This window comes from Protopterus annectens, chromosome 3.part1 (genome assembly GCF_019279795.1).
Source record: "Protopterus annectens isolate FY-2018-M chromosome 3.part1, PAN1.0, whole genome shotgun sequence".
Lineage (NCBI taxonomy): Eukaryota > Metazoa > Chordata > Ceratodontiformes > Protopteridae > Protopterus > Protopterus annectens.
Window position 1 is genome coordinate 1,838,098,371 of NC_056732.1, and position 26,403 is coordinate 1,838,124,773.

Sequence of the window (26,403 nt, forward strand, 5' to 3'; positions counted from 1 at the left end):
GTCTGTATTCATACTGAAAATCGGGATCAAGCAAGTTTTTGCCCTTTTGCACGAGAGGCTTATTCATCCTTGAGCTGCCTTAGGACACCTGCATTACTCTATGACAGGTGTACTGCCCAAGTCAAACTCCCCACCTGACACTGTCCCTGGAGTGGGTCATGCCCGGATGCTTGCGCCAGAAGCGAGACCCCCGGTGGGGCTTGCCCCTCGCCTCACCAGGTAAGTGAAAAAACAATAAGAGAAGTGGTACTTCACCAGCGTCCGAGGCCACCCACTTATTCTACACCTCTCATGTCTCTTCACAGTAACAGAGTCAAGCTCAACAGGGTCTTCTTTCCCTGCTAATTCTGCCAAGCCTGTTCTGTTGGCTGTGGTTTCGCTAGATAGTAGGTAGGGACAGTGGGAATCTCGTTCATGCATTCATGCGTGTCACTAATTAGATGACAAGGCAATTGGCTACCTTAAGAGAGTCATAGTTACTCTGGCCATAAGTACTTTATTTATGTCCAAATTTGTCTGGTCCATAGAGAAGCAATGGTAGCAGAGATGCTGCTTTCTGATCACCAAAGTGTCTTCTCAGAAGCTCTAAAGGTGGTATGGGTTAATACTGAATGCTATATTGTGCTATGTGAAGGGACGGGAGCCAAACACTGATGGCTACTGTTACTTGCAGAGGTCCATTGGATCTACATTTGCCAGGCACATCCATAGTCCACAGTGAGTTGCTTTGTTAGCTTATCTGGCAGATTGAATCTTTTCAATATTTCACTATATGACAATGGTACTGACTTCATGAAGAGACAAGATTGAAGAATTTTGCCGCAATCTGCAACAGACATTAATTTTCTCATTTCACAAACTGTACGATTTAAGATTTTATATAGAACCATGAAGTTATTGTCGTTATTGTTGAGTATTTTTTTCTGTACACCTGAGTGGACTGTGCAGTCAGTTAAGGGACAGCTATCCTTAATAACAGAAAATGTAAGAATCCTTCTTATTTTATGCAAAGGCCTGCAGAGCTGTTAGCAGAACAGATTACGTGACTGAGATGTCCGTAGATCTGGTGCTGATGGACTCAGTTGCATTGTTACCTCTTTGTAACCTTCAGCTGTCACTAGGAGATGATTCTGTTGAATTACACCATGAGGCACTTAGACTGAATCAAAAGAGAGGAGGACTCTATCTTTATGAACGTGGATTCTCAGCTTTAGCTGCGCTCAAAGTATTAGTCAGTGCTAAAAGCTGAAGATGTCCTCCATCTGTACTGGACTTCCGTACAATCACATTCAGCAACTGTCTGCAAAAAAAACAGGCACACATAATTTCCTCAGTTAACTAATCAAAAATATCTAACTGATGTTTGTCTGACAAAGACAGATGAAACATGAGCTTTCAAGGGGTGACAACAGGTATACTATTTTTGTTTCTTTTTTTTTTATGGCTGGATGTGTATTTTCTTTATTGGTGTTACAGAGCTGATACTTCACTGCGTTACACTAATTCATGACACATAGTGATGTCTGTCTGTCATTCAGAATTTAACTTGTACTTGTTCCAAAACAGTGCCTGTCAGCCTTGAGTTAACTTTTAAACTAGTGTTTTACATAATTAGTTTTTGATGAGTTGTTGAAAACATTGGATGCATAATGCCAGTCTACTGGGATCTGTTCAGAAACTCAAGCTGCACAGTTTAGGGTGTCCTCGGATATTGCAACTTCACTTGATCCTTTTATATTCTCCCTTTGCAAAACTTTTTGTAGCCATTTCAGTTGATTTATGAACGTTTTACATGAGACTTTAACAGTTAGATGTGGTGTCATAATGGTCCACGAGCTTTGTGTTTGCCAGATTTGTTCCATGAATGTATTGCATTTAAATACATAATTGTAGTTGTGGGAAAATCCTTTGGGGAAGGAAGTTTAATGTTTAATGTTACTAGGTATGACATGCTCCCACCCCACATAACTAACTCTACTTAATGTCCTTTAATATCACATCCTTCTTTTAGCTACTATACTTGTTCTCTAATTTGTATTATTTTTTTTTTTTGTTTCTATGCTAACATGTTTTTTTTTTCTGTAATAATTTTTTATGACTGCTATTATATTATATATATATATTTCACATTATTCTGACTACTTTTATTATTAAATTACTGTCCTGAACTGTCTCTGTTCTCTCTGTATAATATTATTTTTGTTTTTTTTTTTTTTTTTTTTTTTCAGGCCACTCCCATTGAAAAATGTTCTTTAAGGCCCAATGGACTATCCTGGTAAACCAACTGCAATAAATAAATAAATACATTTTCATTACTCATTGAGGTTGATACTTGGGTTACAGATGGACTTGTACAAGGATCAGTATTTTTATGGAAGTCCCTCTTAACTGTAGTAGGTACCTGATCAACAGATGCAGAGTTCTTCCCCAAACCAATGCAAGTGTAACTTGGACAGTTGGAAATGAAATAGGAAATGCATCCCTCGTTTGGCACCCGTGTCTCTAATGGACACAAACAAGCCTGTAAATGGTTCATCTCCCAGGCCCCTGCTTGTAAACATTTTGTCTGCCAAGCCCTGTTTGCATTTATCAAGGGTACCAGAACTTGTCAGAAATTTGGGATGCATGACTAGACTTTAAAAGACCCTAATGGCCATTAGCCTAGTACATACCTATAAACCTAAGTAGTATTTTACAGCAGTTTTCATTTTTTTGGCTTGTATAGAGATATTTATTTATAGTATAGATATACTATTATGGTATACATATTAAGAACAGAGTAATTGTATTTGCTACTTTCAAGAAAGAGGACTGTGTTTAGAGGTACTGGTATAATGTTTCACACCAGTTTCAAGTCCAGATCAGCTATTTACAACCTAACACGCCATCACAGCTTCCATGAAATTTCTGCTCAATTAGTTCCTTATAACCTACCCTATTACTTTATCTCCAAACCCTTGGCTTCAGCACATATCTCTCCAAAGCTCATACCTCTGTTTACTAACCCCTGCAAAAAAGGAAAAATTATATACTCCTTTCTAATATCTCTTCTACAACAATGTGGTAACATCCACCCCAACCATGGCCCTATAACTACTTGCCCTTACAGTACTCCCAGTAAAAAATGAGATATCATAACCCTCAAGATCAGAAGCTTATGCAACAAAATGTCCACTCTTCATACTTGGATAGACCAGTAGAAGCCATACATACTAGCCCTTACTGCAACTTGGCTAAAACCCAACATTCTTGACTCAGAAATCTTACTGCCTAACTGTAGAATAATTAGGTCTGATAGACCCCATAAGAAAAGTGGATGCATAGCTCTTCTCTGTCCAGATAAGTTCAGTGTCACACCCTACATAAATGACATGCCTACTTTCTCCTCAGCAGAATTGTTAGTATCCTTTTTAAACATCACTAATGCTAAGAGAATCTGCTTAATTGTTCTGTACATCCCCCAGGGCTAAACACACCTCTTCTTGAAGTCCTACCTTCCTGGTCCACTCAAACATTTCAAAATGAAACTATCATTTTAGGAGACACAAATATTAACTGGCATTCCTTTACTTTCCATCAGTCCACTAACAGCATCAATCTATTTGGTTTTGCTCAACTAATTTCCTGCCCCACTAGGTATAATAAACACCACACTCAACATTCTACCTTAGACTGGATCCTGGTATCACACCCTTCCATCTTTAATAGTGTCGGTACATACCCTAACTCCCTTAATGACCACTTACCTGCTTATGCCATGCGTGTAAAAACACACCCTCCAAAATCCACTTGCTAAAATCTGTACGTAATATCTGTAGCTTATCTAAAGAGAAATTTTCTTATTTACTTTATAAAACAAACTGGTCTCTTAAGTTATTGCCACTAGATGAGGAAGTACACTACTTTGATTATTGCTTTCTAAACCTACTAGTTACCTTAGCTCCTGTCTGTTGTAAAAGAATCAAAAACAATCCCATCCCATGGCTAACTGAAGAAAGTAAAAACCTAATGAGAAAAAGGAATGCAGCCTGGATTCCATGGAAACAAAGCAATAAGAAACATGATCTTATTACATTCAAACAACTAAATAACCAAAAAAAAGTTACTAAAGATAAACAGGTTTACTATAATCTTCTGCAGCTCAAACGCAAAACTAATCCAAAAAGATTCTGGTCAACTGTCTCATCTCTACTCCATCCCAGAACCAAGAGTGAATCCAAAATTTCACTCGGTGCCCCAACTTATCAAAGTGCTGAAGATTGTAATATTAACTTCACACAGTCTATAGCCAATCTTATTTCTAAAACAAGTAATACCTGCCTCTCTTCTCCTTTGCTTACCCCAAATGTTCACCTCTTACCTGACGAACCCCCCCTTCACTTATTGCACAGAAACCACTTCTGAGATCCATACCAATTTCTGTCTTCACTTTGCCCCTACAAGTCTCACAAAAAAGATTATTGCTCAAACTCAAATCTTGTTGTACCTCTGCTGACAGTCTTCTACCTACTTACCTAAAATTTGCAGCTGACTGTATTGCTTACCCTTTCAACATCCTGATAAATCAATCTATGTCTGAATCTAAAGTACCATCTGGAAAGTATCCCATATCATCCCAATTCACAAAGGTAGTAATTCCATAGAACTTATAAATTTTCGACCCGTAGCCGTACTTTCTCCTATCTCGAAAATAATGGAAAAATGTATCTATATTAAACTAATGAAATACTTGCAACATAACGTTTTTGCAGAAACACAACATGGCTTCCGTCTTTGCCGTAGTACAACTACAGCCCTCCTAGCCTTCACCAGTCACATAAACAGAGCTAGAGATTCTGGCTGCTATGTGTCTGCTCTGTTTCTTGACCTATCAAAGGCTTTCAACACTGTCACACACTCTACTTTTGAGCAAATTATCTAACCTAGGAGTTTCCCCTCACATACTAAGTTGGTTCCATAGCTACTTAGATAATCGTAAACAGGCTTTAAAAATGGTCTAATGTTATTTCCCCTTTGTAGCAAACTCCACCAGTGTACCTCAGGGATCCATCTTAGGACCCCTACTTTTTAATATATTTTCTAATGATCTACACTTTGCTTCTACTAGTGGAACTCTCATTCAGTATGCAGATGACTCCACAATAGTCCATACCTCTAACACACTACCCCAGCTTCTCTCAAATACTCAGCTAACTTTTTCCTCTGTTGAATCCTGGCTCACTAAATTCCAATTATTTCTCAACCCTAACAGGAGAAAGTAGCTTTCCTTTCTACCAAAGAACTGTACTACTAATCAAATCTTCTTCAGAATACTGTCTTCTGATAACACTACTATTGAAATTGTCCATCACACTAAGCTGCTTGGTATAGTCATTCATGATCAACTAAAGTTTGATCTTCACATACAACATAATGTAAAGAAAACCCATCAAAAACTGGGCACATTATATTGTAATGAACACACCCTCACCTCATCTTCCAAAGTCATCCTTGCAAAGCTTCCTTCTACCCTCTCTTCTCTGTGGAACACCAATACGTACCAATTTACAGGGTACTTCCAGATCCAAAATGGAACAATGCTACAGTAAGGTGGCCAAGTTTGACACCAAATCAAAAACCAGAACCCATCACAGTCTGGCTCTAAAAAAACTAAATTGGATAGAATTCCCCAACTACTTACTTTATACCCAGCTTATAACACTCCATAACATGGTCTACAAACCCCTAGCCTGTCCAGTTCTAAACAACATCATTAAGCCATACAAATCAAACAGATCTCTTAGGTCCACTGGTAAAGATCTTCTCACTGTATCCAAACCCTCTAAGTCAGCTGCACTAAGCCTCTACTCCTACATTGCAAAAGCTTGGAATTCTCTTCCACTAACTGATAGAGCTATTTCTTACCTTTTTGCCTTTAAATCCTTGCTGAAACAAGAGATGATTAACTCCTGGCTGTGCCATTGTAACAATCAAGGCTAACCTTTACTCCAGTTTAGACCGTATTAAATCTCTCTATATTCTTATGAACTTCTAACTGTATTTTTTACTTGTACTTTTTGGTTATTTTGACTACTTACTAAACAGTCGCAGCAATTTATTTTTTTTGTATATCTTTTACTTTATTCATAAATCTGTATTAAGCTTCGTGTTACTTTTGTAATTTCGTATCATAGTATATTTGTTTTTTTATTCAAAGTTTGTATATCTCTATAATTTGGAGCTTATTACACCGAGCCTTCACTGAAAATGGGTTCTTTTTACCCAGTCAGATACTCCCGGTAAACAAATGTCAAATACATAAATAAGTAAATAAATAAATGTATGACCAGTGGATGGTTGTGGGTAAGAGGTGTAAACATTAGATACTGATGTTGCTGCTAAGTAGGGGATAAGATGACAAGTCTAGAAGTATCCATACCTGAGATTAAACAACAATTAATTTGTGAGATTTTCTCCATGTTCTGTATGTTACTTGATGTGTTCAGTGAAATACTTGTGTTAATAAGGGATATTTTTCATTTATTTTGCCTTACTGTAGATTAACTTCTAAGTTACATTTCAAAGCAACATTTGCATTCAAATTACATTATAACCAACATTTACAGTTCAGTGACTATTATGCTTTTACATGAATGTTATTTACACAAACCATCACATTCTTTTTAAGGATTGTAACACTAATGCATTTCAATAACTTCAGTAGTTGTACTTTTACATGCACATTAACATAAAATTATAAAATATTGTGTTATAACAGTACATTCTGTAATGCATTATAAACCCATTGTGTTACATACTGAGCAGCAAAGATTTAGTATGTATTTTGGGATTGTGTGGTTTAGTGGTATAGACTTCATTAACTTTATTTCTTACTGCTGCTGCCGTGAGGAGGTGTGTGTGTGTGTGTGTGTGTGTGTGTGTGTGTGTGTGTGTGTTAAGGATATGGATTCAGGACATTAAGGAGAATAACAACAACCATACAGTATGTTATTAATAATGTAGCAGTCTAATCTAAAAAGTGAGCCAACTCTGGAAAAGAGAAATATTTTACCAATAGGCATGACTACAAGTAATAATATAGAAAATAGGTAAGAGGGGTGGGAAATTTTGGAGAAAATTAGCAAAGGAACCAAGGTCAACTATTAAAAAACCCCATATAATCCAAAGTGGCACCAGAACAAAAATCAAAAAAAGGAACCATGTAGTCAACCAGTCAGCAAAAACAACACAGGAATTTAGCATACAAAAACTTTTATTCACCACTTTTATCTTCAGACTTCATCAGAATAAACTCATTCAGAAAAAAACACATCATTTTAAAAGAACAACCATCCAATGGAATAATCAAATCAGTTAACACTAATTAGTACACATTAATGCATTAAGAGAATAGTACACGAAAATGTATCTAAAAATATGTACAATAACAATTAATCTAATATTTCCTTAAGTATAACCTCCTATTTTGTAAAAAAACACATGATGTTAATCATGTCATTGAGTCCAGGAGCCCTGTCTGCAATTAATTTTAACTGCCATAAAGTTTCTCTTTGCTCCAAATAATTCCTCTACTATCAGTCCTTGTTCTATAATATAAAAAAATTCTTATATTTATTGCATGCCAAGGTGTGCTTAAAAAGGGCATTTTTAACATCTTACTTTTAATACTATATAGATGTTCTCTAGCCCTTTCATAAAGAGTCCTGGTTGTTATACTTGTATAAAAGGCCGAACACCCAGAACATACACAAATGTAAGTCACCCCCCTGGTTTTACAACTAAACCTTCCTGGAACTGTCACAGTGTATTATAAATTATGGAGAAACACTTAAGGCCCTTCCAAAATGTAATGAAAAACATCACATTGATCACACTTGAACATCCCTTTGGACTTGTCAGTGAGGGAATTAGATGGTATTATTGTCATACTGTCTTTTTGTAATAACATTTTTAAAGTAACATTTTTTTATAAAGAAACACAGGCATGGTTCCCACCACCTTATACAAATCTTTGCTCCCTTCCAAAAATTTCCAGTTATTCTGTATAATGGCCTGTATACTTGAAACGGTCATTGGTCATATCCAGACTACACACTAATTTTCTATCAACATCTTTACAAGCTGAGCCTTTTTTCTGACTGATAAACAGGTGTTTTAATGGGTCTAGGTCGAAGACCCATATAATCGACTTGCATAAGATCAAGACCAAATCAGCAAAACTCCAGATAACTGAAAGCTTACAACCATGAAACCCGTAACATCGAACTACACAAGTGAGCAGAAGTCCGATCTTCACTTAAAGGCACAGTTCTGCAATTAAAAGCTTCCTACAGTAAATAACTATCAGTGGTTCTGCAGGGGGGCAAGCCCCTCTGCACTCCTACAGTGAGAAAAGTGTAAATTTCCCAATCCTCACGGTACTGTGATCTCCAGTTCGAACTGCTGATAATTATTTGCTCTGGGCAGTCTTTAATTGTAGAACTCTGCCTTTAAATGAAGATCGGACTCTGCTCACTTGTATAGTTCCATGTTCCAGGTTTTGTGGTTATAAGCTTTGGATTATCCAGAGCTTCACTGATTTGGTCTCAATCTTATATGCAAGTCGATTATATTCTCCATCATAACCCCTATTAAGAAATAGCTCTGTTATAAAAAATATCCTCCTCTTCAAGTTGTAAACCATTACTGGTCATCCTACTAGCTCATATGTATTGTCCTCTAGGAATATGTTTCTTTATAAAAAGAGTGGTGGTCACTTCTTTGATGTGAGTAACTATTTGTAAAAGTCTTTTTTCTATGGATGCTACATATATATATATATATATATATATATATATATATATATATATATATATATATATATATATATATGCATATATGTGTGTTTGTGTGTGTGTGCATATCTACAGTTGATATGTATATAGCAGCTAGAAGTGGAAAGGAATGAAGGAAAGATGATAAAACTGAGGGAGTTCAAGAAATAAGAACAGAGTAGGATTTTGGATTCAGTACATTAAGGAGAATAATAACAACCATACAGAATGTTGTTAATAATGTAGCAAATAATATCCTAAAAGTGAGCCAACTCTGGAAAAGAGAAATATTTTCCCAATAGGATTGACTACAAGTAATAATATAGAAATAGGTAAGAGGGGTGGGAATTTTTTGGAGAAAATTGGCAAAGGAACCATGGTATTGGGAGCAAATAATTAGGGAGGGAAAGGCAACAGAGTGGGATGAGGCCAAGAAGAAGTCTGGAATGCAGGTTAGAGACTACCTTCCATATCAGGGATTGATGACAAGAATGTAGGCAAAGAGAAAGGAGAAAGGCTAGGGAAGTGTTTAGGTGAAAGACTATCTCTGCTTGAGTCTAGACCAGAAGCCACAGTCAGAAAAGAGATGATTAGTGGGGCATACAAAATAGTGCATCATAATAATAATAATAGTTAATTAGAATACATTAGAAAAGAATGTGAAGAGAGATTGAAAAGGTGGTCTACAAATAAACAGGGGAGGACATCTGCATGGCTCCCAAATTTGCAAAGAACAAGTCCATAACATTTAGGATTTTTGCTTGAAAGTGATAACGTATATATTTTATACCCCAAACAGATTTCTGAAAAATTTTCCTTGGGTAGATAGCATATGCTTGAGTTAGGATGGGAGAAAGAGAGATAATTAAGAACATTGTTTGGGAATGTAAGGAGTCGGCAGATTTAAAAGAAAAAAAGGTTCTACAGTACTTTGTCAGACATAATTGGGGAGCAAATAATTGTAACTAAGGAAGTGATTCTTTGGAACTGGTATGTAAGATCTGATTTACCTAGACATAGTATGGTTTTACAAAGTTTAATGCTACTGGTTCTCAAAACAGCAATTGCTAGAACACAAAAATCTAAATTTCTACCCAGCCATAACTGAAGAACTCAGTATTGTAAATGAAGTAAGAGAATTGGGGGTGGGATCTTTAGTAAAGGGAACTGTGATGACCCACCACTGGAGCAGTAATCAAAGAGCCCAAATCCTCACCACTGGCAACAGTGGGGGATGTTCACTGGAAGGATAACAGGTACACACACACTATTTCCAGATGAAGCTCTCTGCATCAAATGCAATTTCCCTTAAGAGCACATGGAGACCACAGTCAGTCCAGGGTTGGTTTCTCCCAATTTCTTCAGATCCCCAATAAGACTCCCACTGGCACAGCTATAGAGTTGAGTCCTTAGCCAGGGTTCCAAGTCACATCCTCCAACACTCTGTCCAACCAGTGCTTCGTGTCCCTGCCCAAGTGGCTGACTCACACACTGTTGGAGATTTGTTTTACACACACGTGCACACACACGTGGGAAAGGCTAGCACAGATTTACTAGCTGTGCACCCTTCTGCCCAGACTGTAAGGTAGTTTCCACTGCCATGAGTCACTCCTAGACAGCTACTTTAAGGCCCTTAACAAAGGGTGTCCAATCTTACTGTGTAATATTAATATTAACACAAATGGTAGTTTGACCAAGAGCAAGGCTTTTAGGAGTGGGCCACACGTCACCAAATAAATATGCAAGTACTCAAAACTTAAATATCTCTAGATCAGACACAATGAAAGGTTTAAATATAGGTTCATAGGTAGGTACTAGGCTATCGGCCCTGGGGCCTATACAAACCCAGTCAAAAATGTACCCTGGCTTTTGCCACCCAAGAAAATTATTTTCCTGTGCCACTGTCGAGCAGAGCCACAGAGATGATCCCCAGGGTGAATTTCCTATCTCCCATCCAATCATCAAGATTTTTCTTGAAGAGTGCTAATGAGGAGCTTTGTTTGATATAGATAGGTAGTTTATTCCAGAGTATGGGAAGTCTCTGGGACAGGAATCTATCCCTCCAGCATGTTCTGTTTATTATGGTGACAAGGTTTAGGTCCCTAGAACATGTAGCTCGGAGGGATTGGGATTTCTTTAAGTGGAGCATGTCCAACAGCTGTGGGTTTGACATAGCTTTGTATGTTAGGCAGAGATCACCTCTGAGTAGGAGTAAAGCTGGAGTTTTTTGAGACGGTCAGCTTAGGGCATCTGTTTCAGGCCGGTAATCCTCTTTGTGAGGTATTTCTGCGGCCTTTCCAGTTGGAGATGTCTTGTGAGGTACATACCAAAAGGGGCATTGTATTCTATAATGGGTCTAATGCGTGATAAGTAGAGGGGAACAATGACCTCTTTTTTTCTGGATGAGAAACCTTTTGTGATGAGGTGTGCCATGTAGAAGGATTTCCTAACTACTGTGGCGATGTGATTATCAAAGGAGAGACTACAGTCCACCTATGTCCCAAGGTCTCTTATCACACTTTCGGTGTTAAGTATACTACCGCCTATGTTGTAGTTCATGGGTACAGAGTTTTTACCAAAGGGGATGACAGTGCACTTTTTGGCATTGAGCTTGAGGCCATGGCTTTGACACCAGGCATCTGTCTCAGTAAGGCCCTTTTGTAGGATGTCCACATCGTTAGGAGTTTCGATTATGGCTCCTAGTTTGCAGTCATCTGTGAACTTCGTTAACCAAAGACCTTCTGTGTTAGCCTGTACTTCAGAGAAGTAGATACCAAACAGGAGAGGACCCAGGACTGAACCCTGTGGTACTCCACTTGTCACTGGTCTGAAGTCGGATTTGGAGTCTGCTACTTTCACAGTGTGGGTTCTGTCAGTGAGCCAGTTGGCAACCCATCTTGTGACATAGGGATTTATACCTAGTTTAGTGAGTTTATCTATAATTCCAGAGTGGGGGATGGTGTCAAAAGCCTTGGCAAGATCTAGATAGGCTGTGTGAACCACCTTACCCTTGTCTACGGCTTTGGTGACTGCTTCAGAGAAGTCTATCAGGTTTAGGAGACATGATTTGCCTTTTATTAACCCAAACTGGGTGGGATCCAGAGTTTGGAGATTACCAATGTCTTTGTTTATAAGTTCCATGATGATACATTCCATGGCCTTGCAGACCAGGCTCGTCAAGCTAATGGGGCGGTAGTTCCCGGGGTTCGTGGTGGCTCCCCCCTTGTGGAGTGGGATAACTGTTGCTGTGCGCCATTCAGCAGGCACAAAGCCTGAGGTGAGGCTATGATTGAACATGGTACTTAGGTGGGGTGCCAGTTCGTTCTGTAGTTCATGTAGAACACAGCCTGGGATGTTGTCTGGTCCCATGGATGCTGTGGTCTTGGCTTTGGAGAGTGTGGTTTTTACCTGTGCAGCCGTGATTACAGGAACTTTGCATTCTTCCGGTATAGAGATGGGCTCTTTAGGGGGTGAGAGGGGGTAAAGTTAGCACTGAACCTATCTGCCAGGATGTTGGCAATATCAGTTGGGTCTGTATATTTAGTGCCATTGTGCTGTAACTCAGAGCAGATCTGAGTGTTGCCATTCAGATTCTTGACATAGCTATAGAATGCTTTGTGGCTGTCTTTAGAATCAGTGGCGATTTTGTTTTCGTAACTAGCTTTGGAGGATTTTATCAGGGATCACAGCTTCTTACTGAGGCTGACCAGGGAGCTCCTCCATTCATGGGGTTTCACTCTCTTTTGCAAGAGTTTCTTTCTTCTGTTGTACAGTTTGTTTATGGCAGGGGACCACCAGATTGGCTTCCTTTTTTTGGAGGATAGCGTCTTGGTTCTGTTTGGGATAACACGATCCATGCACTCATGTAAGTGCTTATAAAGTGCAGTTGTGCAGGATTCAGTAGTCATAACTGTATTGTATATCTGCATGGGTGTCATGAAGTTCACCACTTCTGTCTTAAGAAGCATGAAGTTGGCTTTGGAGAAATTTTTTATTATGGTTTCCTTAATGGGAGGTGGAGGCAGGATGTGGATATCTAGGGTAATTAGCTTATGGTCGGATCGGACCAATGAGGCATTGACTTCAGGTGTGGAACACCGGTCACTCATATTGGTAATAACTAGATCTTGGATATTGTTGCCCCTGATGGGGGTGTGGATAAGTTGATCCAGGGCATTGGAGTTTATGAATTCCAGAAAGCGTTGAGCGAAGGAGTTGGTATTTGAGTAGTTTTCCCAGTTAATGGTGGGGTAGTTGATATCACCCATTATTAGGGTGTTTGGTTGAACCCTAATATTTTCTAGTACATCAAGAAAAGAGGAGTGGGAATCCTGGGGCATGGTGGGTGATCTGTAGCAAGCTACAATTTGGATTGCAGTTTTGCCCCGAGTTAGTTGCACTTGGATAACCTCGGCTGCATTATGCTGAGCAACTATATATTTAATAATAAATAATAAAAGAACAAGACAATACTAAATATATATTCACAGTGACATCAGAGTTCAAAACACAGGAAATATTTAAAATAACATTGCAGTACAGGCTCACACAAATAAAGAAAAACATCTAAACTAAGCTTTACTATATTCCTGACTGAATCTAAGAGAGTTATACTGTTCCCTAGAAACTTACTTCATTAAAGTAAGGCAGATGTGTGGTGAATGGTTCTTAATGTTGTTGTCAGGTCCAAGACAGATTGCACATTGCCCTGTCTCACTAAGAGACTTCTCAAATTAATATCTAAAATATTACTGCTGGGATAGCTTGCGGAATGACATAGTTTCTGGTCATCTGACTAGTTCCCAGGCCAACCCCCATTGCTAGAAGCTGGCAGCATTTAGCATCTACCTGTAAAAAATATACAGACAAGGGCTTTTCCACACATCTTTAACAAATGCTGGAAGTCCTAAAACAGTTGTATTCCTTCATGCTTCAAAAGTAGCAGTTCACTCCAAGGACAATACAGAAAGCTTCCTAGCACAGACTCTGTCTCTCTAGTTGCATTGAAAATTTGAGAGGTAGCTTCAGTACTGTGTCCTATAAAGTAATTTAATTTCTGATATCTTTCTAAAGTTTACTAGACTGAGGTTAACCTCCGATATCCTAGTTTCCCGTGTTAAAATGTATACATTTAAACAGTTCCAATAGTGCATGTACATTTCTGTTCTCTTCCAGTAGGGCACACTGTGGATACATTTTAAACACAGCACTTTTACAAATACCTTTTCAACACACACGCATCCTTACAAGCAGTTTGATACACGACATACAGTTCTAATACATTTGTAACACAAGCATCTTGAATAAATAATTTCAATATTCACCAATGACATATAATTATTTACAAAATTCCACATAGCTGTATAATTATTTACAAAATTCCACCTAGCTGTGCTGAGAGTATCTCCTTTTGTCACATGAAGAATCAAATTACGTAGAAATAAATGGAATTTATTGAAGCAGCACACAGAATAATGTTCAGAAGGTGGATTGAAATTTAAGAAAAGGCAAGAATTGAGCAATTTCTCTAATGATGGTATGAATTAATATGGTTAGAAAGAAAACGTAAATATATACCACATGAAAATAATGAAACATTATGGTTTGTTTTCTGTAGTATTATTGTATGTGTACAGATATCCTTTTTTAAATGTTTAATAAAGATGATTTCTTTAATTGTCTTATATTTGACAGTGGAATGAGAGTAATAATTTATTTTTAACTGTAGCAAATCTCACTGTGTTATTTAAGACCCTTTAGAGATTTAGTACCCTTGTATTATTTCTGAAGCAGAAAAGCATATCATCCAACTAACCTTCCATATGTATCAAGGGGTGTCATTAGGTTTTACTTACTTACTGAAAGTAAATTTGGAAAGATCTTACCTTAACTAAATACATCCATAAAATTGATAGGATTCTCTCCCATAAGGCCAGAATCTCAAAGTAGTATATGCTCTGACCTTAATTTTAATAGGTTTCTTTTACAGCATATGCCTCATTTTCTGCCATGTTCAAAAGAGAATCATTGTTTTATACTACAAAAATCTAAGTAGTTACTCTGCTCAGATAGAACTAGACTCTTATGTGTTTTAGTACACAACATTTGCATTTCAGTAATGCGCCCCCTGTGTATGACTTTCAGTCAACACTATAACTCACTCACTGAAGTCAGATATTCAGGGCACTGTTGTACTCAAGAGGCCACCTCATCTTCTTGTTACTGCTAAAAGTGCCTTCTCTAAAATTGCTCCAGTTTTCTGGAACATTCTTTTGTGTGACATTCAAAACCAGACTAAGCCAAGTTATTGCAGACATTACCTAGAACATGATCTTTTTGTGGCTTCTGTCTGTAATGTAGGACCAAGAATTCTGTACTGTTTGTTGTTTTATCATGTGTCCTGACCCTCCCTACTTTTTTCGTTTGTTGTGATTTTTTTTGGTGGGGCAACTATTTTTATTTTCATATCCATAATCATTTAATACAGAATACATAGATCACTGAAAGCTGTCACAGTCGTGCATTAGTGTGTACTGCAGGGGTAGGCCCACTGTTGAAATGAGGATGTCTACTTGGATGTATAGAAAATTAGGTGAACTGTATGGGATGCAGGGACACTGGAACAGTTGTATAAAATGAAGGGACAGTGTTGGGGAGAAATTCTATAACATCTGAATTGTATCCAGGGTATGTTTTCTGGTGGGGTTAAAGTTGGTGGTGCATGAGCTCCAGAATTGCTTTTTAAAGCATATTTCGTAATCTGTGAGAGAACTAATAAATACAGACAGTAAAATGAGCATTTAGATTTTTCTGTTAATAACCTAGCAAGTTTATATTTATGCAAGTTCATTTACCTGTGGTTTTGGCTGTTCCCAGGAATTAGTTACCAAAACATTCTGATAGCTGATTCAGAGAACTACAAAAGTAGGAGTTTCAAATAGAGAAATAATGACAGGCATGCTGCAGAGCAGGTTTCTTGGGCAGGGTAAGTCTTTTATCAAAAGTAAGAAAAGGTAGAAGAGTTTTTTAAACAGAGCAGAATACTTGCCCTTTGTAAATCGAGGGGTGCTTTTGCTGCGTATTTTTTAAATTGCTGTTGTTGAGGGATGCCTTTTTATTTGTAATGAAATGCCTGTCTAAATTGTTTCCATAGTTACCTGGGTAATAAAAGCATTTTGAGTACTATCTATGTCATCAGGGCTATAATCATTCTGTAGCTCTTTGAAAACAGTGTTATCTGCCCGTGTAATAAATGCATGTAATTTAAGTGCAGATTATTATCCACTGCCTTCTGTTGTCACATCTGCTGCTATAATATTCCTGTTATAACTGGACAGAAAAATAGTCCCAACTGCTAAGCTAATCCTGAAATTATTTTTGGTAAGGTATCATTGACTAAGAAGAAAAAAACTAGTTAACTGTGTCTAATTAGCGGCTAATACAATTGTGCAAGTTTTGACACATCTTATTATGTTCTTTTGAAATATTTTGCATTAATGTGTATATGCAGTAAAAGCAAAACCAATGTAACCATATTGTATATATTTTCAGGTTCCAGAAAGTTTTAAAGATGTAGCAATTGAGTTTTCAAGAGAAGAATGGAAGGTACTGAGCAAAGAAGAGCAAGAACTTTACAGAGAAGTGATGATACAGAACTATGAGAATATGATTTCAGTAGGTAAGATAATGATTTTGCATGATTTAAATAGCAAGGGAATGATTTCACATGATTGCAGTAGATAGGGACCTGATCTTACATGATTTCAGTAGGTAAGGCAATGATCTCACATGATTTTAGTAGGTAAGAGAATGATCTTGCATGACTGCAGTAAGGGATTGATTTTGCATGAGTGCAGTAGGTAAGGGAATGCTTTCACATGATTTCAGTAGTTAAAGGAATGATCTCACATGATTTCATTAGGTAAGGGAATGAGCTCACATGATTTCAGTAGGTAAGAGGATGTTCTCATATGTGACATCTTTCTTTGTGTGGCACACTTTCCTATCTGAAGTACAAGTGTCCTTGCTACACTGAAAAATGCTATTGTGTGATGTGAAATTATAAACCGATTAAGAGATTATTTTGTAGCTTTTTGTTTATTTCTCCAAATCAAAGTCGTGTTAGCTACATTGATCCAGTGTAAGTGTTTCAGCTAACCCTTCTTAAATATATTACACCTGCTGTTTAAAACTGCCTTTTTCAGACAAGTCCTAGGATTGAGCATTAATTTCCCCCTGTGAAGGAGAGATAGCCAGTAGCTTCCCCATTCTTCAAATGTAAGACAGTTTGTTCATGCACAAATCCAGAACTTTAATGATGGTTACCTACCCTGTTCGGTCCATCTCAAAACATCTGTTAACAATGGCACACATTATTACCAGCCATTTGTCATTGTAGATGTCCTTCCTTATCAGTGTTCTGGTATTCCCTACCAAAGGGAAATCCTGCTGAAGACAGCTGTACATCTGGCTAGCATACCAAAGACGTAGGCCCTTCTAGAAGCTGGACATCAGACGTATATTATATGTCCAAGACATAAGGTACATTAGTGATGTATGAGCATCTAATCCTCAGAAGTTATTTGCCACCAATCTGATAGCTACTTTTTTGAATTCAGTCTGTGAATTGTTTGTTAACTTGTCATAGCTACCAATACTATGGGAGATGAGTACCCTGTTGGGGACTTTTCTTTCTTTTTATTAGGTTACCATCTAAATTTCATTTAGAAAGGGGAAGTTTGAGTATAGGAGGCAGATTTCTCTTAAAGACAAACATGTCAAGTGCCTTTTCTGCTTGGGTATAGACCATGAGGGTTCCTTTTGAACTGTCAACAGCTTAGGTTGTCGAATGCTTAATCATCGACACCTAAGCATCGAACGCTTACAATAGTGAACAGCCACATCATTGAATTCTTTCCTCGGGAAGGAATTTGCATGCCCATTATTGGAGATTTGCCCTTTCCCCAATGTAGAGCGATCTCGGAGTTGGTATATTTAGTTAGGGGGGTGAAGCCCCCCACTATGTTTGGCTGTGTTTGTTTATTTTGTTTACGGATGGCCACCCGAATTCTTTCCCGAGGAAAGAATTCGATGATGTGGCCATTCACTATTGTTAGCTTTCAACGCTTAGGTGTCGATGGTTTAGGATTCAACAACCTAAGCTGTCGATGTTATGATATAGATGCGATCATGATCACACTTGATGTGAAATTTGTCAGGCTTTTGTTCCCAAGACTCTACGTAGCAGTTTGTCATCTCTTTTGGTGTATTTGGAGAAGCAGCATCTGAAGTTGCTGGCCCAGGGAACTACAGATTCTGAATCCACCCACCTGGACATTTAGTTGCCTGTTAGGAAGTCCAAAAAGATGCATTTAGAGATTTCTGCTGTCTTGGCTCTGCAGGATATTTTCTTCAGGTTCGATGAAGAAACTGAGGACTGTCCAGTTCTGACAGTAGCTCCCTCTGTTATGACTCAGTTGGAGGTCTCTAAGTCCTGCAACTGTGTAAAAGAAACTGCAAATCTAGCAGAAATGCATCAAACTCATTATAACTTCATTAAAACATTTTCCTAGTGGGCTGCACCCCTCCCCGAAAAAAATTGGACAGCTGTATCTACATAACCCTATTACTTATATGGTTTACCATGAAAATGTAGGATAAAGGGATGGCGAATATGAAAATGCCATAATTCATTAGGCTGCTCCCCGTATTGTTGACCTTCACTACTGCTAGTGTTCAGTACAGCGAATGCCACTGTGCATTTGCACGTGTGGTTAATGTTTTGACTAAAGATCGCGGTACAGTGCGGATCGGGAAATTACCCTTTTCCCCACTGTAGTGTAATCTCAGAGTTGGAATATAAAATTTGCAGGGGGTGTGAGGGTGCAGGGAGGCTTGCCCCCTCTGCAAAAATGTTTGGTTATGGTATTTGCAGTACTGAACTGCAAAACTAACTGTTGAAAATGCGAATGCGATTCTATCACTAAATAGTTCCATAAAGAACATAAAGACATTTCTCCTATAGATGAACAAGATGAAACACTGTAACACTTGGCTGAACAGCAGTAAATACAAAATCAGAGTGACTGAAGTCTATGGGTTACATTTTTTCCCAAAAACATTTTTATTTTGTTATCATTATAAACATACGCAAATGTACATATAACGAATACAATAACAAAACTATTTACAATATTTACATTCATCCATGATAATCATTTTATCCATTCATCCATGATAATCATTTTATCCATGAGAAGTTATCAGTATTTGTTCAAAAGGTTTTCCAATTTTTGCCATGCTATTTTTTTTTATGAGTAATGTTATGAGTTCTATAATAAATGGTTTGCAGTTCTTTTTTACAAACAACTTTTGCTAAATTAATGTTGTTGTTTGTCTTTCGGCTTTTTCCCGGTAAGGGGTCGCCACAGCGGAACTCCGGTCTGCTAATGATTGGGGCAGTAGATTTTTACGAAACGCCGAGGTGCCAGCTCGACGCCCAACTTCAGCGAAGGAATACCCATTTACACACGCATGTCTTTCAAATGCTACCCATCTTTAAACATCAAATCTTGTTTACTTTTCCATTTCAAAGTAATAACTTTTCTGGCAATTGCAAGAATTGACCAGAGTAACTGAATCTGAGATTTAAGTATTACATTAGGTATAGGAACATTGAATAGGATTAGTGAGTTAGAAATATGACAGTTATCAGACTATAAAGCCTTTACAAAATATCTGAACTCTTTCCAGTATTGAACAACACTTCTACATTCAATGAACATGTGAACCCAGTTGACCTCTAGTAATTCATCACATTTCCAACATTTACTGTCACTGTTTTTGAGTATAAGATTTATTTTATGTGGAGTATAGAAACTCCTATTCTTAAATTTCCATGTATACAATCTACAGTATAATGAAGAAGGGGTACCATACTTAGATTTCAATAACAGTTTTTTGGATTCATCAGATATTTGTTCTCCATTAATCTTTACATACTAATTCCAAAAATCTGAGTCAAACTTTAGAGTGTCTTCTCTTAATATCTTAGAGATAGGTGAAATACTTAATTTGTGATCATCCGTCTTTTCAAAGCGCCTAATAAAAAGCTGGATCAAACTAGGTATAGATTCAGTCTCTAGGTTGATTGAGACTCTCATTTTGTTTTCTATAAACTGCCGCATTGATTGTATAAACAACCAGCTATGTTGACTATCAAAACTACATAGAAGAGTGGTTTATTATTCTTATTTTCAATAAACTGATGCCAGAATATCAAGTTATTTTCCTTTAATTTTTGCATCGCATTGATGTTGAAAGAACCTAGGCAATCAGGGGAGTATGCTATAGGAAATTAAGAAATGGGAATTGTTTAATGTTGTAGTTACAATCAATTATATTTTTAAAAACAACCAAAACCAACAAAATCCAGGCGTCTCTACAATAATGATAGATAAATCCAAAAAGCCCAGTGAAACAAATGATTCTGTAGAGACCAGGCTCCCGTTTCCAACAACCAGTTTTAATGTAGTCAGACCAACACAAGCGCTTTCACAATTAGCTTCCTCAGGTGAATGAACTACAACTAAATAAAACACCTGCACATCACCAACACCAAACTGGATATCCTCCAAATGGCTGGTCTTTGCTGTGGATGCAACCAAGGGTGAAATAATTGCTCCCTTGGTCAGGTCGACATGCACCAATCCTCTGACTCCACATTCCTTAACCAATTGGATCTTTGTCAGCTTGCTAAAATCTTCTGCTGACATCCTTGCTATCTAACTAAGAAACGTAAGTCAAACTGCGATAGATGGAAATGTTGAATGCTTACCTTGTGGCTGTCAAGAGTGCACACGTTTTAATGACAACTACCCACATGCTACTGAAATCCAATTAAAAATCCCAGCACTACCACCAATTAATGAGACATCCGGTCAATATCCCACCAGACTGCCACCAATAAGTGTGATATATCTAATATCGGCTAATACGGCTAATATCCCACTGGACTTACAACAATTAATTTGATATCCCCCACTTAAAACCAGCATCAGTAATTATGGAGCCTCAGTCCTCACCACTGACTCCAGTGTGGGAGTGTCACAGAAAGTACCACAGCACAGAACACACAAGTAAAAATTCCACAATTTCCCTTAAGAGCACAATAGGAACACACACTATTTTCCTGGGACTGGACTATATTCCTCTGTCCATGCCAAATGTAATCCTTTTTCATATACTTCAGAGAAATGTGTTCCAGTTTAAGACCTCTGACTCAATCACACTCTAAATAACTTTAACTCTCACACACTCAAACACTTATGGGAAGCCTGACACAGATTTCCAGCTGTGTCCCCTCCCCATTACAAATGGTAACATTGCCACCAGAGTCAGAGAGGTCTGTACACCCTTCAAATGGTGATCAATTATTAAAAATTAAACACCAAAATAAATGATGGCTATGACCAGAAGCAGCGAGGCATTCAAAGTGATCTGGGGAGTATCAAACAGGTATAAGCACTCTCTAATCTCTGAAGAACACACCGATTGTCCAGCCACAATGTAAAGTATTGAAAAATGTTGCATAATAAGTAAAATGATTACAAGAATGTAAATCAATAACTTTCAGTAAACACCAGAATTCAATCACCAGAAATATAAAATTAAACTGTAAGGTAGAAGTCCATCATTCTAGAAAAACTAAACTCTGTCTAAACTAAACTTTCCTAATCTAACTAGAGAATACTGTCCCTGATCTAATCTAAAACATGACAGCAAGGCAAAGGCAGGCTTACAGTTTTTGGTGAGTCCTTTTTCTTGGGTATCGTTGCACAGCACTGTAATTCTTCACCAACTGCTGCACTTCACAAACTGCTCAGCTTAACAGTCTCAGCTCTCTTGTGTTAAAAAATAATAGTCATCTGTTTAAAAGAAGTTATTTTCCTGTCAATCAGGTGTTCAAAAAATTGTCTAGCAATCAGGAACATTCTAATGATATCACCTACTGTTCAGCTGATTCTTCACAGTTTGTACTTTAGAATCTCCCTCAAACATGTGCAATTAGAAAACACTGACAGATTCTTTAAACATTTTGTATAAGCAGGGATACTCAACATTTTAAGAACTTAGTTACATTTTCACAATTAGACTTTCTGTTATACAGTACGAGTTAATCAAAGAATTTACACAAATCTTCTGCCAGACACTCTAAAACAGATGGCAATGTTTTCATTTTCTTCACAGCTGATACCTTACATAACCTTGGCTACAGCCCATCTGTACGCATCAGTACCCCAACTGATACCTTACATATCCTTGGCTACAGCCCATCTGTACTCATCAGTATCCCCCTACTGATACCTTACATATCCTCGGTTACAGTCTGTTTGTACCCATAAGTACCCCTACTGATACCTTACATATCTTCAGTTACAGCCCACCTGTATCCATCAGTACCATGACTGAAACCTTACATATCCTCAATTATAGCCCATCTGTACCATGACTGAAACCTTACATATCCTCAGCTACAGCCCATCTGTACCATGACTGATACCTTACATATCCTCAGCTACAGCCCATCTGTACCCATCAGTAGCCCTACTGATACCTAACATAGCCTTGGTTATAGCCCCTCTGTACACAGCCTTTATTTTATTGTAGTTTTGTTGTTCTCTGCTCTTTTTTATATTGTATGCTATTTATTTTTACCCTTCAGCTCAGGCTGTGAAAGGAAATGGTCTTCAAAACAATTATCTAACTCAGCAAACAGTAAATAAGTAAGCCCAGTAGCAGTTGTTCTAATAGTCCCCTATAACTCAGGCAGTTAGATTATTTATCTTTATTTAGAAGATTTGACTTACTCAGGGGTTGGGTAATTTGGAGAATGAAGAAGTTAAGCATGCTGTGCCATGGAGAAAACTGGAGGGTACAGAAGTTAGACATGCTGTGGGGTAAAATGGAGAGTGGAGAAGCTGAGTATGCTGTGCTTTTGCAGCATATAACATCATGACATGTGGCTACAGAGGGTGTGCCAGCCCAGTGAATGAGAAAGTAAAAAAAAGCCAGGTGGAGTGAGGAAGGAAGGATATCCGAAACCATAGGCTCACCAAAGAGGATCTCCTCACAGTTTGAATAGTATGGTAAGGCCATATCTATTATTTCATAGTTTCATGGATTAATACTAGGCTAACCGCCCTTTGAGGCATTTTAAGCCTAGCCAGTTTACCCCATGTGAGAATCAAATCCTGCACAATATGTCTGTATATTAGACCCCTTAACCATTATGGCAACCTCCCAACTTCCTGGTGACTTTTTTTATTTTCTGTTATGTTTCTCCAACATTTTTGGAATGATTTTGCTAACTACCCAATTTCTACCATTTTTTTGCAGGTTACAACATCCCACTGAAGCATCTTTATTTGCTGACTGAAAAATATGAGAAGGTTCTATCTGATGATAAAGCAGGAGAGACATTGCAGCAAATGGAACTTTCTGATGGCATGATTGACAGTAAGTAGTTGTCATGTATGGTTCTCCACTTCATAACAAAGAGAAAGTTAATGTTTTGGAAGAGATAGAAGCAAACATGATTGTGACAGGTAAAGATGGCTACACTAGTCGGTAACAGATCAGAAACCACAACCTTTTGCAAGTCATTGGTCACTAGAACATAAAGAATTTATCTAAAAGATGGTCAGTCTGGCAGTCACATCAAGGTTGGGGGGTGCATCTTTTTGTGCCCCAGTTTAAAAATTTATATCTTCTAAAGTTGGAGAAGGATTTATGCTCAGAAATAAGCTACAGAATAAGTTTTAGAGAATGGGAAAGAATGTGTAACAGAAAAATTATGCCAAAGGGGGTGAAGGAAAAAGAAGACCATAGAGATTCTGAAGGCTGGGAGAATCACAAACTGAACAGCTCTGTAGAACATGGGGTAACACTAAAGGTTTGGGTGAGCAGTTGTGTAAAATATGTTGTAACAGTGAAGGCTGGCAGTGATTAATGGTGTAGAACATGTGGTGCTGACATCTGCAGATGTGCAGTCCTCATGAACAGGGTGTAGTACTAAGGGCTGTGGGTGAGCAGTAGTGCAGTGTGTGGTGTGGTACTGAAGGCTGAGAGTGAGCAGTACTGCAGAACATGGTGTGGTACTGAAGGCTGGGGGCGAGCAGTACTACAGAACATGGTCTGGTACTGAAAGCTGGGGGTGTGAAGTACTACAGAATTTGGTGTGGTACTGAAGGCTGGGGGTGAGCAGTACTGCAGAACATGGTGTGGTACTGAAGGCTGAGAGTGAGCAGTACTGCAGAACATGGTGTGGTACTGAAGGCTGGGGGTGAGCAGTACTGCAATATATGGTGTGGGACTGAAGGCTGAGAGTGAGCAGTACTGCAGAACATGGTGTGGTACTGAAGGCTGGGGGTGAGCAGTACTGCAGAATATGGTGTGGTACTGAAGGCTGAGAGTGAGCAGTACTGCAGAACATGGTGTGGTACTGAAGGCTGGGGGTGAGCAGTACTGCAGAATATGGTGTGGTACTGAAGGCTGACTGTGAGCACTACTGCAGAACATGGTGTGGTACTGAAGGCTGGAGTTGTGCAGTACTACAGAACATGGTGTGGTTCTGAAGGCTGAAAGTGAGCAGTACTGCAGAACATGGTGTGGTACTGAAGGCTGGGGGTGAGCAGTACTACAGAACATGGTGTGGTACTGAAGACTGGGGGTGTGCAGTACTAAAGAACATGGTGTGGTACTGAAGGCTAGAGGCAGTACTGCAGTACTTGGGGTGGGGTGGGGGAGCATTATTACAGAACATGGTGTGGTACTGAAGGCTGAGAGTGAGCAGTACTGCAGAACATGGTGTGGTACTGAATGCTGGGGGTGAGCAGTACTGCAGAACATGGTGTGGTACTGAAGGCTGAGAGTGAGCACTACTGCAGAACATGGTGTGGTACTGAAGGTTGGGGTTGTGCAGTACTACAGAACATGGTGTGGTACTGAAGGCTGGAGTTGTGCAGTACTACAGAACATGGTGTGGTACTGAAGGCTGGAGTTGTGCAGTACTACAGAACATGGTGTGGTACTGAAGGCTAGGGGCAGTACTAGGGGTGGGGTTGAGCAGTACTACAGTACATGGTATTGTACTAAAGGCTGTGGGGGAACATTGTTACAGAACATGGTGTGGTACTAAAGGCTGGGGTGAGCGGTACTACAAAACATGGTGTGGTACTGAAGACTGGGGGTGTGCAGTACTACAGAACATGGTGTGGTACTGAAGGCTAGGGGCAGTACTGCAGTACTTGGGTGGGGTTGAGCATTACTACAGAACATGGTATGGTACTGAAGGCTGTGGGGGAGCATTATTAGGGACCATAGGTTCGTATTAAGCTAACTGCCCTTGCGAGCCATTTTAAGCCTAGCCAATTATCCCTTGTGAGACTCAAACCCTGCACCTTGTGTTTGTAAGGCAAACACCTTAACCATTAGGCCACCCTGGGATTGAGCAGTACTACAGTACATGGTATTGTATTAAAGGCTGTGGGGAAGCATTATGACAGAACATGGTGTGGTACTAAAGGCTGGGGTGAGCAGTACTACAGAACATGATGTGTTGCTGAGGGCAGGGGGTGAGCAGTTCTGCAGAACATGGTGTGGTACTGAAGGCTGTGGGGGAGCATTATTACAGAACAAGGTGTGGTACTGAAGGCTGGGGTTGAGCAGTACTACAGAACGCGGTGTGGTGCTGAGGGCAGGAGGTGAGCAGTACTGCAGAACATGGTGTGGTACTGAAGGCTGGGGATGAGCAGTACTGCAGAACATGGTATGGTACTGAAGGGTGGAGGTGAGCAGTACTGCAGAACATGGTGTGGTACTGAAGGATGGGGGTGAGCAGCACTGCAGAATATGGTGTAGTACTGAAGGCTGGGTTGTGCAGTACTGCAGAACATGGTGTGGTACTAAAGGCCGGAGGTGAGCAGTACTACAGAACATGGTGTGGTACTGAAGGCTGGGGGTGAGCAGTATTACAGAACACGGTGTGGTACTGAGGGCAGGGGGTGTGCAGTACTACAGAACATGGTATGGTACTGAAGAATGAATCAAGTGTGCAGCACTGGAGAAGGTGGTGTGGCACAGAAGGCTGGGGTGAGCAGCACTGCAGGGCTGATAAATATGTGTGTGTGTGTGTGTGTGTGTGTGTGTGTGTGTGTGTGTGTGTGTGTATGGTTTACCTTTGAAAAGTTTTAAACACACATTGTTGAAAGACAATTGTGCGGAAGTATGTTTTCAAGTTTTCTGATACCCAAATAGAAATGAAGCGAATGTGCAATGAGCGAATGCACATTGACATTCGGTCATTGCAGATTCAGCATTTTGGGTGCGGAGTGCACTATACTGGGGATCGGGAAGTGGACCCTTTCCCTACTGTAGTGTAACGTCTGAGTTAGAATAATAAAGTAGGGGGGTGCATTACGATCTCTATTTGTAATTGTAGTTCGAAAATCACCAAATCTGGTTTTCGATTTGCTAATTTTCAAACTGGTGCAGTTCGGAATGACGGTTTTCGTCATTCCGGTTCGCACAA

General features: G+C 39.0%; 1 protein-coding gene across 1 annotated transcript in view; it reads left to right on the plus strand.

Annotated features, from left to right (window-relative positions):
• LOC122798735 (gastrula zinc finger protein XlCGF57.1-like) overlaps positions 1-26,403 on the plus strand; it is a 133,970-nt gene that overhangs the window by 23,104 nt on the left and 84,463 nt on the right. The window contains exons 2-3 of the mRNA XM_044067838.1: positions 16,365-16,491; positions 23,211-23,330. Of these exons, the coding sequence (XP_043923773.1) occupies positions 16,365-16,491; positions 23,211-23,330 (247 nt within the window). The remainder of the gene's footprint in view (positions 1-16,364; positions 16,492-23,210; positions 23,331-26,403) is intronic.